The following is a 21,709-nucleotide window of genomic DNA, read 5'->3' on the forward strand; positions in this document are numbered from 1 at the left end:
TCTTTTGTATAAATTATGAGATGAATGGGATAGTCAATAATTGTTAAAATGACTATATGAAATGATTTATTTATAGTAATCAGACTCGTTAAAATGACTATAGTCGTTGAAATTGAAATATTCCAATTTCTTAGGCAGAAATTATGAGATGAATGAGTGCCCATAACAATGTCTTATATAGAAATTTGATCTGTCAAAAAGATTTTAACCATGGATGTTAGAATGATTCTAATTTCTTGTGTAGAAATTATGAAATAAAATTGGGCACTTAACGATTTCTCATGTAGAAATTTAATTTGCTAAAATGACTTTGTCATTTATATTTTGAAGCATTTTAATTTCTTCTATAGAAATTATGTGATTAATAATGACAGAAAATGAAGGTTGTATGTATAATGAGATTAAATAAGTTGTTTGTGTTAGAACTTATTCTAATCATGCATTTAAAGAGACACGACTATGTTAGTCGAAATTGTCTTTGCAAAAATTGTCTCGGTGAGAACAATCTACCCAGATTTATTTTGAGAGTGCATACTCGCTTCACGTCGATTATTGTTCAAAATATGGCAATGTAAGTATTTCGATTAAGACATGAAATATATTTATGGTTATATTTAATTTGATTGTGTTCTAATTGATTATTAATATAAATCATGCATATTAGCTAATAATATGGTGATTCATATTATTCATAATAAGTATGATTATCTATAAATTTATATACATATATAAATTAAGATTTATTTTTTATTTATTTTTATTTTAATAGATAATTTTTAAATTTGTCACAAATCGTTTGTTATTTGATTAACAAAGATTTATTATAGAATGTTAAAGGTCATCTAATTAATTAAGAAATGAATAATTGATGACATGAATATTTATTTATATAATTAGTTAGTTTTATATTTGATTAAAGATAAATGGTCAAACATTCTAATTAAGTGTAATAATTAATATTCTAATTAATTATTATGTATTTTTTAAACGTATTTTTAATGATAAATGAAATTATATATATATTTGTTTAATAATATATGACATATTATTTATTTGATTACGTTTCTATGTTATTGACTATATATATTATAGTTGTTTTGTTGTGGTGACTAAAATTAATGAAGCAATAATATACAATATCATATATATGGATATATTAATTTTGGTTTAATATAATATATTTGATATACATTGTTCAACGCATCATTAAGACTTACTTAATTTGATAATTTTGAAATCAAATAATTACAAGAAAAGTCTTGTTTGATTTGAGAATAATGTGGCAAACGTGCCGATATTGCGGGATGCAAACGTGCAACCGAAAATAAATGTTTAAGCGGCTTCAGCCAAAGATGTTTGAAACATTATGATTTCTTTTGTAGAAATCATATGATATGGTGAATATTTATTTGATTAAATATTCTAATTTCTTTTATAGAAATTGAGTGTTGAAATAAATATTTTAATTGATTAAATATTTTAATTTCTTATGTAGAGATTATGTGAAGAATGATTTATATATGAATAAACATTCTAATCTCTTGTATAGAAATTACATTTTATTCAATTAAATATTTATGATATAGTTATCTTATTCATTGTATGATAAGTATAACAAAAGAAATTTGTAAAAGAATTGTGTGACAATTTCTTGATTAGAAAATCATTGATTTAAATCATATAAGTGTGTGATTTAAAAAAGGGTACCAACACGAATATGGGGGCAAATATTTTTATTGATTATAACACAAAAATAATTGTGTATATTATGATAAATAAAAAGATAATTTATTGTTAGAGTATGTTCTCTATAAAAGATAAAGTTGCGTTACAAAAAGAAAGAAAATAACAAGAAAATGTCGTGTTTATATTTGTTGAGTTGGTGCTCAAATCGATATTTAAAATTTGAGGATTTTGAAATCAAGAAACGTGTCATATTTTGACATTACTTTCATAATTTTTTTAGAGAATCAATGTCTTCAAAAAGATTTTATGAAATAAATGAAAATTAAAGTTTATAAAGTCTTGATATGACTTATAACAAATTTTATAATAATGATATGAAAATTGATCATATTTTTATTAAAAGTGGATGTGACAATTATATATATCATGAAGACAATGAAAATTATTTCATTACGTGTCTTTTGTATGATATTTTTATCGTTAAAAATTACGATAAAAATAATTAAATTCATTAATGATATGAATTGCACTACACGAAATATCATGTTGTTATCAAATGATATATTGATATTATTAAATGAAAGACTTTACGTCTAAAAGTGAATATGTTTATACTTAGAAGTGCAATCTACGTATGAAAATCTTCTAATAAACTTATGATGGATAGATTAAACGTTATAATCTATATTTTTGACTTATGTCGAAAAATAAAATATTTTTATGTAAAATATATAATCGTTTACACGAAGGCAGAATAGTTCAAAGATATTTTGTCTACTAGTTAGCCAAGTAAACAATATTTTCATAAAAAAAATTAAATGATAAGCATGTACGAATGACTATGCTTCTTATTAGAAGATGTTCTAAGGTTAACTAAGAATGTACCAACATAAATTTCTAATTATTGTGATAGTAATTTGAAATTGGACAAGCTTAGAGTCAATGACAAATCTAGACATACACGTCTTAGACATAATGTCATTAGACTATACTCTCTAATGGAGTTATCAAATTTGACTATGTAAGTCAAATATAACATTGTGGATCCACTAATCAGATTATTGAATAGAGAGATAATTTGAAGTCTTTTGAGACATTAGCCTACTATAAGTTAGTATGAAGGAAAACTCAACCTATACAGACTGGAGATCCCAAGAACTAAGTTCAATGGGACAACCTAATTGTACTGACTTGGAAAGTTATTGTTGAGGATTAATCCTATAACAAAATAATATATATTTTGACGAGGATAAGCATATCGCTTTTAATGATTCTTTGTGAGCAAAGAGATCACCTATGTGAGGGAGAAGTGGGGCTGCTTCGAAAGAATTGTACGGCTCAATTCTAGACCCTCTCATAGAACCAGACGCGTGTTACATGGCCAAAATGGACACAACCATGAGAGCTTGACATGTATTAGGGAGATTTCTATGTGAAAGTGTGTAATCGTTTACACAAATGGCAGAATAGTTCAAGGACATCGAGTCTACTAATCGGCTAGTAAAGTTATATACTTTCATAAGGGAAGGTTCAAAGGGTTACACCTACCTATCCTATGTACAATTCAACTGTTGAACCTTTCACTGTGTTAATCTTTCAATTTCCATTAATGTGGGGAATTGTTGTAATTTTTAAACTAGTTTTATAAATTCCATTAATGAATAAAAATTAGAATGTGGGTAATAAAATCAAATCAAATTCACATTAAATTCAAACGTGAATTAAAAGGTGAAATTTGATCCAAATGTATAATTTAAATCAATTAATTTAAATTAATTGATCTAAAATGCCTTGATGACCAATTAACAAAATGTTGTTAATTTGTAGTGTAACTTACATGAGTTTGTTATTATTATTATTATTTGTTATGATAATTTATATTATTATTAACAAATTGGAAAACCATGTAACGTTAATATTGAATTGTAAATATCTTAATTGTTTTGGCAAACAATTACTCTATAATGAAGAGAAAACGTTAAGGTAATGAAGAGGCAAACAATGTCAACCGTTTGATCAAATGATGATTTTATTTAATGGTTTAACTTTTCAACAATAAAAGACCTCTCATCTCTAATCAAAAACTCACTTCATCCTTAATTTTTCTCACTCTAGATTCCAAAAGCCATCTTCTTATTTTGTGAGTGTTTTTCGAGTTCTTCGCTCGATATTTTCCGTTAAAACCCGGTGATAGTTCAGGTACACTAATCAAGCTCGACGAGTAGTGATTTCAGTGCAGAATCACTACTGGATTCGTTGTACTCTTTTTGATAAGCTCCAGCACAAAAGGGAGACAATGGAAATGTTTTAAGGGAAATGTGTCTAACACATGTCTCGAATCAACATCTCAATCGGTGATTTTGTTCTTCATGTATTTTATTTGTTTCATTTATTTGTACATCATTTTATATATATTTCTGTAATTTATTTCAAGACAAGATTTCTAACATTATATATATATAATTAAAACTTAAGCCCTAATGTGGTACGTCCATGCGTATAATGAAATACGCATATTACATAAAACGAGGATAAAGTAAAACGTGCATGCGGAAATACGCATATTACATAATGCGTGTATTGTGTAATGCGCGTATTATGTAATGCGCGTATTATGTAATGCGCGTATTATGTAATATGTGTATTTTATTATACGTGCATTGTGTAATACGTGGTAATGAACCGTAATGGAGCGTATCGGGGCAAAATCGAACATTTTACCGGTCGAAAGTGTCATTTTTACCAGATTTATCACACATGAGTATTTTTCCATGTCATTTTGTCAAATTAGATATGCTAAATTACTAAGTTTATTACTAAAAATAAAGTACATGATGCTTTTGTTAATTTTCAAATAAAGTACCAACACTGAAACATGTTTATGATTTCATTACAAACGAACAGTTTAACTTTGACTAAACCGAAAGTTACATTTTAATAAACTGTACATCCAAAATTACACATTATTATGAAAATTAAGTTTTAAGAGAGTTATTTTTTGTGTGAATTTTTATTTTAGTTCGATGTCCCAATCAAAATTTTTATCAAATAACACAAAAAAAAAAAAAAAATCATAGAAGATAATAAGACATGAAATTTATTATCTTCTAACTTTTAAATGAAGACAAATATATTGGATGTAGGGTGGACCTATAAAAAAGAATAAAAAAAAATAATTTGAATAGATATTTGACCAAATATAAAGCGCGGCTGTTTGCAAAGAGTTAAAATCAAAATAATGGATCAATTTTCATTAAAACTTCTCACTACTTACAAAAACAGATGATAAGACCTTATCTTGCTTTATCAATTTTCATTAAAACTTCTCTCTACTTACAAACACAGCTATGATAAGACCTTATCTTGCTTTATCTTCGGCTAAAATCTGATTTTTGCAACAATTTGACGTAAAAAAAATGCATTTCTTCATAGCAATTTTGAGAAAGATGTATATATGACTTGAAATTTTCTAGATTAATTGAATATAATTTTGTATAATCCATTAATGACAAGTTTCTAGGGATGTATCATATTTTTGGCACAGAAAATTTAGTCATACTAACTATGCAAACTAATTCCAGAGAAGATGGTAAGCAATGTTTAGTTAGAAAGCAACATAGAAAAAAAATGAAGAAAGAAAGTGGTTAGAGACCAACTCAGAAGCTGAAGATATTACATTCAGACTTATGTGGGTCAACCACAACTTAAACAAGTGGAAAGAGGTTAAGTCATATCAAGTGGTTGTAGAAAGTTATAAGTATATTCTTTTGTTGTGCTTAGGAGTTTCAAACTCTTTGTGGAATAGGGATGAGTAAAAGATGGGTCAACCAGAACCCCAATCCAAACCACTTTCTTTCACAAAAAAATAATGGATTCAATCTATGAACTATCAAGGTATTAAAACAATGTTAAAGACTTTGAACTCAGCAAAAAAAACCTTTAAAATCACTTTCAGAAAAGGTTAGCATTGTCAATCAACCATAGTTTTAACACACCCATTGATTAGTTAGTTAAACCAATCATTCATACAAGTTTTTCCAAAAGTGCAAGCATTACTTTATCATAGAAATAACACTTCTATGTCATCTTTACCCAAAATACATTAGCAAAATATTGTTCATATTGTTGACCTTGACCCAAAAACTGTGCAAAATATGCTTCATATTGTTCCAAACCTCCCCATCCTACAAAGCAAAATAAAAAATGCTTAGAAAACATGAATGAGGTGGCAGTGAGATCATGATTCATACCGCATTCTAACATCCGGAAGAAATAACAAAAACATGTTCAGCATGAAATCTGAAAAACTGCTACTGTCAGGAAAGGAAAATCTTAGATGTAATAATCACAAGAATAGCTGACATGGCATACACAAAATAACAACACTTTGAAGGTAAGTCTTCTAACCAACATATATGTATAAATATCAATATGAAACAAATGAATGGACCAGGATCATTTTAGTCATATATATGTTGACCATTGTCGATGAGTTAGTAAATCTAAATGGACACATCTTATGACATTAGGGTATCCTCAACATAATAGAACAGGGGAGAGGCAATACATGAATTATTGCAGGTAACTATGGCCTTAATGTATGAAGCTAGTATACCACAAGAAATTTCAGTCACAGAATATTTGATGATAGAGTACTCCATAGGATACAAAGGGGATAACATATAATAACACAACCTAAAACTGATGAACCTAAGATACACGAGATCAATATTGACGATATATTTATAAGCTTGTAATGCATTATATTTGACCCATTTGAAATCAAATTAAGAGGATCAACAAAAAGTAAATGAGATAAGATAACTAAGTCAATATCATAACAAGTAAACACAGAAAAGACAAGTTTTTAAAATCACTTACAAACAAGCTAACTGTCAACCAACCACAGTTCTAACACACAAGTGATTAGTTAGACCAATCATTCATACAAAATTTCAAAAGTTAAAGCATTACCTTGTTATACTAATAGGCTTCTGCGCCATCTTCACCCAAAATACATAACAGAACAGAACTAAGCAAAATATGCTTCATATTATTCCAAATATCCCCAACCTACAATAAGTAAAATTAGAATTTAAAATATAATTAAACAAGAGGAAGAAGAACAAATAGTCAATTAAACTTAGAAGGAATGCTTAAAACTTGTATGAGGTGATGATAAGCTCACGATTCATGACCTCATTCTAACAGCATGAAGAAACAATAAAAACATGTTTAACAACAGAAAACCGGAGAAGAACTATTGTCATAGGCAGGTAGAAACAATAGAAGAATTATCTTCCCCTTTTTTAACTTTTGTAGTGAACATGATAAAGCAAATTATCCTTGCATTGGAATATCGTGGAAAGATTTTAAAATATAAAGTAAACAGATCTTACCATTCTAACAAAACAGAAAGACAACTGAAATACAGAACATGAAAGAATTGATTTTAGAAAAGAAAGTAAAAGCAAATTAGTAACAAAATAAACTATCTTTTAGAAAAGAAAAGGTTGAAATATAATCATAAGAGGAGCTCACATACCTTTCCAAGAATTACTAGCATGCTATTATTCAGGTGATCCAGAAGGGAAGGACCGAGAAAGGAACTCGTCATCCACTGAGAAAATCTGCAGATTTTTTGTTCTCATTAAGAAATCAATTGCATCTTCATCTAGCTTGAGTAGCAACCCTATCTTGATAAGTTCAGCCAACTGGCACTTTTGATCTTCATTATGCTCCCATAAGAGACCTTCAGAAACGGTTTCAGAATAATAAGTGGCAAATTCAATCTCGGCTTTGTAACCTCTACTTGACCCATCACTCTTCTGATAAAAGAGTTTAGAATTTTCTCTATCCCATCCAATCATCCTCGTCAGTGAAGCACTTACAGTCTTCCCATTTGATAAAGGCAAACTGTAGCTCATGGTAACCGGTTCCTCTGTTTGAAATACCGTGGCATTAAGGAGTTTTGTAACAGATTCATGCCTCTCCTTCAATTCCATTTTCAGTGATGAATTACCCAGAAAACCTAGAATGAGTTTGAGAAAGGCTTTGCAAATGAAAATTTTGCTTTGGGCAACTTTTTCCATCTTAACCTCGTCCAAAATCAACGAATGATCTTTTGTTACACATTCAGTTATAGTCCTTACACCTATCTTTCTGTAAATTGATAGCAACTTTTCCCATGGCAACAGTGAAGAACTAGGCTCAGGATACCACACAAACAACGGTTTCAAACAAGTACGTTGAAAGAGATCCTTCAGTTGAAGGTCATCAGCAATGAACACATCTTCCTTAAGAGAAAGTATGATATCACTCGATCCAGAGTAAACAGGCAATTTCACCAACTCTTCTGTCAGAGTTTTCTCCGTCTTTAAGGTCCAATTCTTGTGAACAACCCGCCAGAATGCAAAACACTCTGCTTGAGACAAAGTCTCACGTGAACCTTCCCAAGTCTTCCAGAGTCGTAGATAATCATCTAGTGAAGGATGACGCTTAACTTTAAAAGCATTCGAGAAGAAATCTTGTAATTTCTTGTCATAAAATTTCTCCAAAACATTAAATGCAGTTCCAAAGAGATTATCACTATCACTTATGACACAATCTTCAGCAGACACCCAATTTCCATTCTCGCTATCAATTGGAATCCAAATTTTTACACTACTGTCATCTCCGCATTCCCAATTACAGTTGTTCAAATAACTGTATACACGAGTGATAGTGTCAAGATTTGAATGAAATTCTAAATGTCTGGCCAGAAGAGAATTTTTAGAACTATATCCCAGTGCCCTGAATTCAGCCATGTATGATGTAATCTTAGGGCCATAAAATTCTTCATCAATAAATGGCCCATCAATTCGTTTCAAGCAGTTCATCTCCGAGTCAAAGAACAAGAACTCTTTTGGAGCCCGGTAGCCAGCAGTTGTTTTCATCCACTTCTTATTTAGTTTCTTCATAAGAGACTCGGAAAGAGGCTTGTTCTGAAGTTGTGAGTTTCTGATGGATTCTAAAAGAGAATACACATTTTCAGGAGTTATATTGCAAGGATCAGATATTAAAGAGAGGCCCTCAAACACAAAGCTATAACAATCTTTAAAAGAAGTACTAACTCCCATGTTTTTCAACTCCTTCGTATAATTGTGGATGGCCTTGCCATAATACTCTTCACTATCATCAATAAATGGGAGCCGAGCAATTGCAGATATAGATTTCCATTCAGCCCCAAACAAAATGCATTCTTTTGGCAACCGATAATCACACAGAGTAGTTCGTAACCATTTCACATTCTTGATAGAGCTCTTGAGATCTTCTGGAAATCTATAACCCAAATCAGTAAGCCTACTCCAGCATTCAAGGAACGAGAGGACATTATCTCTGTTTATGCAATTTTTTGATGCCAGATCCTTGAACTTGCAACCAAACTCTTTGCATGCAGTCTCAAAATCCACCTTAACGCCAATTACCTTTAACTCATTCTCATACGAGGAAATAGTGCTACCATAGAAATCAACATCAATTAGTGGGAAGACATTGAAAACCTGCAAAAGACTACCCCATTGAGAATGCATCAAGAAAGATTCTGATGGAGACATGAAGCCCTTGTTTGTTTTCAAAATCTTCTTCACTTTCAAAATATCAATAATTCGGTTATTAGACCTTACGTTGCGAATGCAATTCAACATCAATAAAGTACACTCAGCACTCAAACTGCCAAATGATCCAGAAGATTTCAAGCAATCAACAACAAGTTTGTAATTATTGTTGAACTGAACTATGACACCCAATAACTCAAGTTCAGCTTTAAAAGATAGTATTTCCTGGCCATAGTAATCTTGATCAATAAACGGGATGTCACTTATCTGAGATGCAACTTTCCATTCCTGACTAAATAAAACAGAACCTACCGGAGATCTAACACCTTTAGAAGTTCTTAGCCATCTTCCATCCTTCACACTGTTAATAAAATCAACAGGAGACAACATTTTTTCCCTTAGAAACTTAATGAGCTTCAGTATTGAAAAGGCATTCTCTTTAGTTAAGGCAGAAGAAGCTGCCAAAGTCATAAGATGCTTCCCAGCATATTCACAGGCTTCTCCATATTCAAACATGACACCAATTTGTTTCAGCTCATCCTTGTATTCAACTATTTCATCACCATAAAATTTCTTATCAATTATTGGAATATCAACGAGAAAAGAGTCTTCATGTTGTAAAAGATATCCCCATGATGAACTTGGCAAGAACGACTGTGAAGGAGACCTATAACCAGAGGATCCACCAAATGATATCTTCATCCAATTACCAGTTTTGATGCAGTTCAAGAATTTCTCAGGCATACCAACTCTGTTCTGTCTCAAATAACGAATCCATTTAAATACCAAGAATGCGTTTTCCTTGGTTAGAGGGCCCAACATTGTGGGAATCGTAGCAGCCGGAGGAGATATGAATGGAAGATCAGCGGCTGCGAAATAATTTTTAAGGAACTGCATGATCTCATTAGAAGCGGTCCTTTTACCAGCATATAATCCTGAAGCCAAATAACTTTCTGATAGCTCAATATATCCTTCTTCCTTCCATGGATTGGCTCCAAGCAAGCCAACCCATTTGCTCCCATGAGCAGGTACTAGAATTCCCTTGCAATTCGCATGTATATTCCCGTAATTATTCACTATAGGCACTTGGGGACGCAATTTTCGAATATCTCGATCTGCTAAATATCGTTGTGCATGTGAATGATATAAGAAATGCATGAAGGAAAGGGATAGTTTCATATCATTGTTGATATTACTAATCAAATGACTTGCATAGGAGCCAACATCCATCTCATGAACTTTTCCATTGATCAATAACCAATTGAGAATCACCTTCTTGTTAGAGCACTGATGAAGTAATTGTTGAGTAAGCATAGGCATAAAAAACATGTTTCCTTTGCATCTAAATTCCTTGTTCCAGTCGATCAACCATGAAATTTGATCACATTTAGATGATAATTTAACATAGTTTTTTAATGCTTGATTTAGGGTGAACAAAGATACATTACCATGTAGACTCACATACTTCAGAATTGGGATGTCTTTCAGGCTAGTATTGCAGAACTGAGAATTCCAATGCTTAGCTATAAAATGTAGAAGCTCCAAATAAACCTCGTCTGATACCCCCATGATTAAATTAGAGCCTCTTATGAACTTGACATACCACTCATATTCAACCTGCTTTAACCCCAAAAAGTCCAATATATCATTGTGTTTGGGTTTATCAAACGAAGAATTTAGAATATATTTCCCATGTGACGAGATACTTTGTAAACTAACACCTTGCTTCTCAGCCTTGGCCAATATACCGCGAAAATCTGAATTAAGCCTACCCACTTCACTTGGTTTATTGAAACACCTTTGTCTTGTATACGACTCACAAGGAACTATACTTTCTTCAACCAGTTTAGCTTTTATTTTTTCCCTCACATCATTCAACACAGAATAGCTAGAACTGTTGATGGGCAAAAAGTCGAACATGGAAACCAAAGTGGATACAGGAGTGTCTTCTTCTGATGTTTTGACCAAAGAACAAAATGCATTAACAAAGGCAGTAGGCACACAACCAAGAATTCCTTTGTTCCATTTGTTATCCATTAAAATTGTTTCCCTAGATGAAGCCAAGATAAAATCTGCTTGCACAATGAATGGGAAGTTGGAACACATCTCGGTAGGAAGAAATGCATAGACTCCAGGAGACTTCAATCCTCGATTGAGCCGCTGCCCAATAGGAAAAGATAAAGTCAAGACCCACTCTTCTACATCCTTCCTTATATCCACTCTATGCTCCTGAGTTACAGGAAACCGTTGCCTCCACATATGGTAGCCACATTCTCCTTCCTCATCTGAAGATAGATGAAGCAAATAAGAATCTGCATCAATGTTTTTCCTTGAGAGAAAATTTGTTTCACTAGCAATGGATATTGAAGTGATTGTGCGAAGCCCGGGATCATCACAATCTTCCTTCACCGAAAGCTTTCTTATCTTGGAGAGGAACAACAGAAGCTCGGGGTGAATAGTTGATAACTGATTTTTCACAGGTTTGATCTTGTCATGTTTCAATGGCAAGACAATTGTAGTTGTTGGAATGCGAATTTTAGAGCCATAAATCTTCTCAATTGAGGAAATGATTGTGCAATCATCAACCCATTCTGGAACTATATACCGGACATTACAGTCTGAGCAAGGCTCTTCATTAAATCTTATCATATATCCATTGCTAAATATATAAGGTCGTTGTGTGATCAAGAACACACTCTTGAACCCAATGCCTGAATTAAATCAATTGCATTTCAAGTCAAAACAAAGTAGTGAAATTGAACTTAAAAAAAATAGTGAAAGAAGAAGATCAATCACCTTTTTCCCCAATATAGCCCTGTTTGCGTTTGCCTTTCTTTGTGGATGATCCAACGCTGCAAATGGAGTCGATGTTTTTAGGTGAGAACCCTTTTTCATTGTTAAAAATGAGTAAAGTGGATGCAGCCCCTGTTGCTGTAATGTCTTCAGATGTTATCACAAACTCCAAAGAGGGTGCAATCCCTTCTTCATACTCATTGTCTTCAGCATTCTGCAAACAAAAATCAAGATAGTTTTTTTAGTCAAATTATAATTATATCAAATGTATCAATTGAACAAATAATCACTGTTATCAAGAGCTTGAAAGTCTATTAGATACATAAAAGGCTAGATAATAACAATAGACAGTTGAGCTTGTAACCAAGAAGCAGAGTCCAAATTGGATGTTTTGGGGGGTAAATCTGGAATATATATGGGGACTGAGGAGGATAGAAATTTCTTCTATATTTTGTCATAAGTGGCAATATTTTGATGGTTAGTAATATAGTTCTCGTAAAACATTGTTTTTTTTTAAGTATAGTTCCACATTTTAAATATTGGGACGTAATAATGAGGTAGTACTATCTTTTTAAAATAATGTTTAAAAAAAATAAAAAATAAACACAAAAATTTAAGATCCATTTCTAAATTTGAAAATAAAACAATAATTGAATTAAAGAAAATTTCTAGTCCAATATTAAACATTTAATGTTTTATCTCTTTTAATACAAGGGTTTTGTTTCTTTTTAAAAAATAAAGTAAAAAAAACTCATTTACTTATTTAACTATATATATATATATATATCTCGATTTTATACACCATATAAGATATTTAAAAAAAATAATAATAACATCACCTCAATGTCATCTAATCAAAATTAAATAAAAAATGTATGCAATCAATAATTTTTAATATAATCTCAACCAAATCAAAAATATTTAACTTTATTATCATCAATCTCTGACTAAAATACTCTATATATTTTTTAAAAATTATTTTATTAAATATATTAATATCTTTTAAATCATTTAAAAAATATATAAATATATACATCATTCTTTTAAATAATCTCACAAATTATCTAAAAACCCTATACATGACCTATATTATGTATCTGATGAACTGTTTTTTTTTTATTTTTTTTCAGGATTTTATATTAAAACCTAAACATCCTTTCATCATCATTTTAACTATCTTATCAATAATTTTATATATTTAATACCAAAATTATTCTTTATTAAATTATATAAAATTAATTTATATTTAAAACTAAAGGATATTTTTGACTTTTTAACTTTAAAACTTAGTTTTTTCAAAATTTCATCAAGTTTTTTTAGGACAAAACCAGAAAAAACCCTAATAACGAAAGATCAAACAAGCCCTAAGAAAAATTAAAAAAAATATATGAAAAAAGGAAGGATAAGTCTACACTGATCGGTGATCGGTGGTCGGTGGTTGGAACGGGCGATCGTTGAGTAGAAAGTGATGAGTGAAAATACAGAAATAGGTAAAGAAAGAAGAATGCATTAAAACAGAAAATAAAATATGCATGTATATTTATGTACCTGAATGAGTTCCATTAGAAAATGGACGTCTTTGGCATATAGCTCAGTGGAGAGATAAGTAACGGCATTGTTGAGATCATCTCTGAGTGAGTTAGCTTCACCTCCGATGGAAAATTTCTCTCTTCGAATCCTCTCAATGTGTTCCTTCTGTGTCGCCATTTCGAATTCCTAATTGAGTTTTCACATAGACTGAAAGCCTTTAATGAAGGAGAAGTTTGCGTTCATATGCAGGACTGAATAATATGTATGTACGTCCACACGGCGAAATCTAACAGGACTTAATTTTACTTATAATATTTTAGTATTTAAATAATCACCTTCGAGATTAAAAAATTTGATCAATAAATATTCTAAATTTATTAATCAAATATTTTTTTTATTATTATAAAAATGTCTACTTCTCAAAATCAACTTTTCAACAACATTTTTTAAGCAAAGTTTGTTTGGTAAATTTTTAAACAAACAGGAGATTAATAGTTTTTTATATAAAAAAATAAAATGTATTAATAATAATAAATAATTAAAATATTTTATAGTATTTTAATTAATAAATTGAGTGATATAATTAATAAAAGAGTGAATGAAGTACACTAATAAAAATAAGGATTTTATCGAAAGATTTTTTCGACAGTTGTATAAATTTTTCGGTATAAATACCAAAAGGAAGAAATATGTCGTCAAGAAAATACACCAATAGGCTCTACAAATCTTTCGGTATTTGGTGACAATACCGAAAGATACAGTATATATCTGTCGGTTTTGAATCCTTCTTAAAAAATGGTTTTTTTTTAGGGTAAATGTCGAAAGATTTAGACTATATCTTTCGGCTTTGACCCTTCCGGAAAAAAAAATTCTAAGTGTTGGGATTTTTCTAGAGGGGATATGCCGAAAGATTTAGATTATATCTTTCGACTTTGACCCCTTAAAAAAATGGGAAAAAATTTCTATGTGTTGGGGTTTTCTACAGGGGAGATGTCAAAAATTTTATACTATATCTTTCGGTTTTGATCCCTTCCAAAAAATATGAAAAATTGCTAAGTGTTGGGGTTTTCTGGAGAGGATATGCTGAAAAATTTAGTATAAATATGTCAATTTTTTCTCCAAAATATCGAAAGACATACTTCAAATCTTTCGGTAATGGCCTTCTTCACTAATTTCTTTTCATTTTTGCAAATAATGTTTTGGTTTTTAAGTATATGGATCTTGTTTAATTATCTAATCATTTCAATTTTGTGTCAATTTCCAAATATAGAGATTGTGATTGAATTTAAAAGTATATATATATATATATATTTGTGTTTGATTATAATATGATGTATAAAGGTTTGTGTTTGATTATAATTAGAATGTGCGTGTATGGTTTGTGTTTGTATGTGTAGGTGTTGTGTTTAATTTCTAAGTATAAGATTGTGTTTAGTTTTTTAAGGATAAAATATAATCCGACTTAAATCTGATTAATTATTAATTTTGAATGGGTTAAATATCGAAAGATATGAGTCAAATCTTTTGGTATTTATTAGTATAGCCGAAAGATATGGTCAAAGCTTTCGATATTGGCCACTTCCCAGCACTTTGAGAAATTTTGGGTAATTATGACCAAAGCTGAATCTTTCGGCTTTACTATTAAATACCGAAAAATATACTCCAAATCTTTCGGTAATGGTCTTCTTCACTAATTTTTCCCCTTTCTCTAAGTGGTGTTTTGATTTCTAATTAAATTTAAAAGTATAAATTTGTGTTTGATTATAATATGATGTATAAATGTTTGTGTTTGATTATAATTAGAATGTGTGTATGGTTTGTGTTTGTATGTGTAGATGTTGTGTTTCATTTTTAAGTATATGATTGTATTTAGTTTTTAAGGATAAAATATAGTTAGGCTTAAACTTGATTAATTATTAATTTTGAATGGGTCAAATACCGAAAGATTTAAATTATTTCTTTCGGTATTTACTAGTAAAGCCGAAAGATATGGTCAAAGCTTTCGGTATTGGTCACTTCCCAGCACTTTGAGAATTTCTGGGTAATTAAGACCAAACCTGGAAGAAATGTGTGCATCTTTCGGTAATAACCTTCTTCACTAATTTATTTCCCCTTCTCTAAGTGGTGTTTTGGTTCCTAATTAAATTTAAAAGTATAGGTTTGTGTTTTATTAAAATAGGATGTATAAATGTTTGTGTTTGATTATAATTATAATGTGTGTGTATGGTTTGTGTTTGTATGTGTAAGTGTAGTGTTTTATCTCTAAATTATGATTGTGTTTAATTATTAAAGATAAAATATAATTAGACTTAAATCTGATTAATTATTAATTTTGAATGAGTCAAATATCAAAAAATTTAAATTATTTATTTCGGTATTTATAAGTAAAACCGAAACGTAATACTTGATTAGATTTTTTTTCTAATAAATTCAAGAGCTGGTTTGATTGATAGGCCCTGTTCTCTTTCGGATTTTTATTTAATCCTTACAAAAATTAATTTTTCAATCAATTATTTGTTATCAATTATATCACTCATTTTATTAATTAAAATATTTTTTATTTTAAATTATTATTTTTTATTTTATTTGTATATATCAATACCCTTTAAGTCTTTTTACCCAAAATAATCTTCACCTCTTCAAAATTATTGACCATCATTATTTTTTTTATCTTTAGGTTATTCAAATAACCTCAATCCAAACAAGACCTAGATTTTATGGTTATTTTAATAATTTTATTTAAAACGCAATCACCACTTTATTCATTTAATTTTTTTTTATTAAAACTAAAATTACCCTTTATTAATTCAATATATATAAGAATATTTTGATATTTTAATTCAAAATTTTATTTAAAAACAATTGATCATACAAATTTTTTAAGGAAATAAATTAAAAAAACAAAAACTCCAATATTTATTTAGTCTTGTTTGGTATGAGTTAAAAAGACTAAATAATATTAATATATAATGATAAAATATATTTATAATGAATTGAATTGAATTGTATTGTATGATTGATTAAAAAGAATGATTTAATTATAATTGAATTTTAAAAATAAAATAACATAACAAGTTTAAATTATTTAAAAAATAATGATTTGTGTTGATTTTAAGAAGATGGTAATTTTTATTATTAAAAAAGATTTAAAATGTATTAATATAATTATATAATAAAAAATAAACAATATTTTAGTATTTGAGATAATTGATTGTGTAATGTGACGAAGAAGAAAGAAAATGTTACTAAGCTTGTTCGGATTGTAACTATTGTCATAACTTAAGTTGTTTAAAAACAATAATTGGATAATTGGAGGTGATTTTGAGAAAATATAAAATATTTTGGTAAACAAATCTAAGAACTTTGTTAGAATTGGGAGATTGAGGTTATTGTTATAATTTGGGTTATGTAAAAATAATAATTGATTATGCTTTTGAGGAGATATAAAATATTTTTGATAAAAAGATCTAAATAATATTAATATATAATTATAAAATAAAAAATATTTTAAATTAATAATATTTTAGTAATTTTTTTTAGAGAAATGATTAAGTGAGAGAATTTGGTGAGGGAATGATTTGGCATAATCTTATTCGCTGAAAAATTTAAATAATTTTTCTCTTTTCTCTCTTTCCTCCCACTTTTATATTTTCCAACCAATGAATAAGGTGATGCCAAGTAATTTCCTCTCTCTCACTCTATCACTCCTTTTTTTTTATTATTGAATTGAGTTATTTGATAGAGGATAATGAAATGAAAATATATTTTTTGAATTTGAACTATTTAAATAACTCAAACCAAACAAGGGAAAGGGTAATGTATAATAATAAAATAAAAATTAATAATTAATAATTTAAAATAAAAAATATTTTAATATTTTATTTAATAAATTAAGTGATGTAAAAATATATTTGGTAAATTTAAGTTATTTAAACCATTCAAACCGAAGCATGCCTTATCATAAAATACATCAATAAAATAACTTAAAACTATGACTTAATTATTTTTCGGTTCGTTTATTTTAATAATTTAAACCACACCAACATCATTCTACACCCCCTTTATTTATATTTTAATAAATTTATTAATTAAAATATTTTATATTTTAAATTATTATTTTATATTTTATTAATATATTAATTTTCTTTAAATATTTTAATAAAAAATTCTATTTGGGATGACGAAAGTAAATCATTCTCTCTGGAACCTTTCTCTATCAATCTAGCTCCAGCTAGAACTAAGAAGTCTGTCAATCAACTCTTCACATTTATCACAAAACAATGATCACCGTCTAAATATGGCGGTTTCATACATATGGGGCTGGTTTATCGATGATATGATTTTAATAATAATAAAAAATGATTATTCACATATTTAGTTACGATTTACGAAGAATAATAGCTTTCTTGAATATATATATATATATATATATATATATATATATATATATGTCAAATTTGTTTATGGATTATAAATATTTTGTAACTAAATTTATATGGGTTAGTATGTTTAAGTATATTAATAAGGTAACCCATTAAGGTAACTGATTTGATAAATATAGTTTTTTTTAATTATTACTTTTAAACGTAAAAAGAGCCGAGATCAAACAAGCTCTTGGACATGTTGTATAGGGACAATATTTAAAGTTAAGTAAAGGTGTCTCTAGATTCCTAGACCCTTCATCATCCTTACTGCCCTTAGGTTTATAGACCCTTCAATCTCTACTGCCTTTCTTCTCCACGAAGCTTTCTATATACCTATCTATTTAGCTAGAACTTGAAGTATGTCAATCAATCATTCACATTGTTAATCTTATTAAAATATATAAAAATAAACATTAGAATAGTTATTTTAATTTAAAAATAAAAAATTTTAAATAAAATTTTTAAATAAAATTCAAATGTTTAGTATTAAATTTAAAAGGATTTCAAGATTTTTTATTTATTTATTTTACATTAAAATAATTAAGTTAAAGTGTAAATATATATTATGGACATATTACTATTTATTTTGATTAGTGAAATATTATTACATATTTTAACAAGTTTATATATTTAAATAAATTATTTCTGTATAATATTTGTCTAATTCAAAGGTTATAGATAAATATAATATTATATATACACGTATAATATTAATTTATCAGTTTATTACAAATATAAAATATATAAAAATTGAATATATTCAAGTACTTTAATGATTAAAAGAAGAAGAATCTCATACCCACTCAGTATAAGTTGAATAAAATAAATTAAGTACAATGGGAAATTAATTTGGTGGCATCGGGACAGAACCAGGATTTCAAGTCTAATCCGGCTAAAATTATTTTCACAAAAACTAATATAACATGATATTTTTTTTAATATTCATTAAACTCAACTCTTTGAGATTTAGAAGGAGATTCTAAATTCTCATCAAAAATTAATGTATTTGTATTTGGTTCGATTGACTCAGATAATGAAGAATTATCAATTTTTACTTAAAAAAAGATAAAATATTGCTTTTTCTCTTTCTCTCTGAATTTGACATTAAAAATTGTTGAATGATTTCAATATAAACCGACAGAATGCACTCCTCCGTTTTGACCTAATGAGTAATAAAAAAGAATTCAAATTTTAAAATATGATCGTGTCTATTATTGTTAGGGACATATTGTTTTAGTTAGGTTGAATAATTAAAGTAGTAAAGATTAAAAATAAACAATAAGAATAAATTAAACAAATAACTGAATTTAATAAGTAACAGTATTATCTCAAAAGATGATTTTTGATTTGTTGTTACGAATTTGTAAACTTGAAGAAATAGAAAATGACCCGGGACTTAGTAGGGATTTAGGATTAGAAAATGACGGCTGATATTTAGGGTTAGACTTAGAAACTTAGAATATAAAATGATGGCCGCAGATTAGGTTAGGATTTAGGGTTAGACTTAGAAACTTAGAATATAAAATGATGTCCGCTTAGTAGAAGTCGATTAGGTTAAAAAATTACTATTAATATTAGATATTAGGTTAGAAAAGAGCGGCGACTGCTTATCCAATAAGGTTAAAAAATTATGATTAATATTACTTATATTAATTAGATATTATGTTAGAAAAAGGTCAAATAATAGAATATATTAGTGAGATTTATATGTTAGATTAATAAATATATTATAGAATATATTAGTGAGATAAAATAAATATAATATAATATATAATATATAATTAGTTGGTTGTGGCCTCCGGACTATAATTTAGCCTATTAGATAACTATATAATTTTATATTATATAATATTCGGGTAGGCCATCTCCAACCGGAAACATCAGCAAATTTTGCTTCAATCGGCCTGTAAACGCAACTGCACTGGGAATTCACTCTTCTATAAAATAAAAAAATAAATAAATGAAAAAAAAAAAAAAAAAAGCATATGTGCGTTATGACGGTTGATTACACCAACATTGGCCACTTTTAAAAAATGACCCTTAAACTTATTTTTTTTAATAACTTTTAATTTTTTACATATAAATTAATCTTTCTAACTTATATATATTTTTTTAAGATATAAAATTATAATATTTTTAAATGTATAATTAAATTATTAAATTTATTATACTTGAAATTTTATTTTATTTATTTTATATTTTTATGTTACAATTGATAACTTAAATTTTATAAATTATAAATTTTTAATTATAAATGATACAAATAAACATAAAAAATTCATTAAAAAACAACCATTATCATTACATAATAAATAGTACAATAATTAAAAATACAACATAAATAATACAATAATTAAAATTGCTCACAAATAATAGAGATGAACGATAGGTAATAATTAATAATCTCGTAAATTAGCACCACTTCCTCCAAGATTATTGAAATAGTTCGAAAATGTAGTCGGGGTGGAAGGATCTTGTTGACTTTCATTTTGAGCTATTTCTTTCATAATTTGGGCTTGTTGAGCTTGAATAAATGCGCGCACATTTGGATCTTCTATTTTACTCACATCTTTCCTTAAAGTCTTGTTGTCATCCTTACTCATTTTTAACTCTTAACGTTTCTTTTGTATATCTAATTGAGTTTGCATATGGTCATTTGCCCTTTTCATTTCTTCAACAATTTTTTTATTTGTTTCTTACATTTCACTTATAGTCAATGATGTATTAACATCATTTTTCCTTTTCAGTTTTCCTTTTTTCACTCCGATAGGTCTTTCAGATGGAGAACTAGTGTTTGAATCTTTCAAGTTAAGAGAAAATGAGGAGATACCGGGGGATGCTTGTCCAACAGAATTTGGAGTTGGATTTTCTAACTCGGAAGAGGCATAGTTGACAAATTGATTTCTCCTACTATTTGTGGAACAATCTTTAATTTTTTCAAAATTTTTAATAATATTCCACACATGATCGAACTTTCAATCTGTTTTGAACTTAAAATCTTTCGTGAACAACACTTTAGCTTTGAACATCTAGGAAGTTCAAACAATTAAATACAAAATGCATAAGTAATAGTATATCAAATAATATGTTAATACTCACAATATCTTCATTTGAAGCACTGCTTTGAAGCATATTCTTAATTTGTTTTATGCATGCATTAAGTCTCCTTGCTGCTTTTGGATAGTATATAGTCGGGTTTTCATAGATCTTTTAGTACGAATTTCCCAATGCTCCAACATTTCTCCATTGAAAGCTTCTTCAATACAAGACCAAAATCGTCAACTTGTTTGATTAATTCCAACAATTGAGTCCTTAGAAATTTTGATATAAACTCGACATAAAAGGATATCCTCATCTATGTTATAGGCTGCTGATCGGACAAACATTCTTAACAATGGATGAAGGTAAATATGTATTCAATTGAATTCAAATGGTAAGATGCAGTGAATTATATGTTACCCTCCATGTCAATATATAGGTAAAATCCTAACACTTACCATGATTATTACATTGAATTGGAAATAACTATTCACTTAAATTAATTGAAATGACCATACAATAAAAAACTTGTCATATTTCTCTATATAAATTAATTGAAATGACCATACAATGAAAAACTAATCATATTTCTCATTATAAATTAATTGGAATGACTATACAATGAAAATTTTGCCATATTTC

General features: G+C 28.4%; 1 protein-coding gene and 1 long non-coding RNA gene across 2 annotated transcripts; both read right to left on the reverse strand.

Moving 5' to 3' along the window:
- Positions 1–5,611: 5,611 nt before the first annotated feature.
- On the reverse strand, positions 5,612–6,761 carry LOC124928651. The gene is made up of 2 exons (XR_007098570.1): positions 6,661–6,761; positions 5,612–5,870 (listed from the first exon to the last, which is right to left on the reverse strand). It is a non-coding gene; the product is annotated as an uncharacterized LOC124928651 (long non-coding RNA).
- Positions 6,762–7,213: 452 nt separating this feature from the next.
- On the reverse strand, positions 7,214–13,781 carry LOC124931204. Its single transcript, XM_047471625.1, has 3 exons — positions 13,623–13,781; positions 12,078–12,288; positions 7,214–11,992 (listed from the first exon to the last, which is right to left on the reverse strand). The coding sequence occupies exons 1-3, from the start codon at positions 13,779–13,781 to the stop codon at positions 7,257–7,259; spliced, it is 5,106 nt and encodes a 1,701-aa protein (XP_047327581.1). The 3' UTR covers positions 7,214–7,256.
- Between the last annotated feature and the right edge of the window lie 7,928 nt (positions 13,782–21,709).

Source organism: Impatiens glandulifera, chromosome 3 (assembly GCF_907164915.1).
Source record: "Impatiens glandulifera chromosome 3, dImpGla2.1, whole genome shotgun sequence".
In the NCBI taxonomy this organism is placed as follows: Eukaryota; Viridiplantae; Streptophyta; class Magnoliopsida; order Ericales; family Balsaminaceae; genus Impatiens; species Impatiens glandulifera.

Bases quoted from the DNA above. Each gene is read 5' to 3' on its own strand.
- LOC124931204 (XM_047471625.1), bottom strand. From the start codon at position 13,781: ATGGCGACACAGAAGGAACACATTGAGAGGATTCGAAGAGAGAAATTT. The intron at 12,289-13,622 runs GTACATAAATAT...TTTTGTTTGCAG, and splicing joins TTCTAATGGAACTCATTCAG to AATGCTGAAGACAATGAGTA. The intron at 11,993-12,077 runs GTGATTGATCTT...GATTTAATTCAG, and splicing joins GGGCTATATTGGGGAAAAAG to GCATTGGGTTCAAGAGTGTG.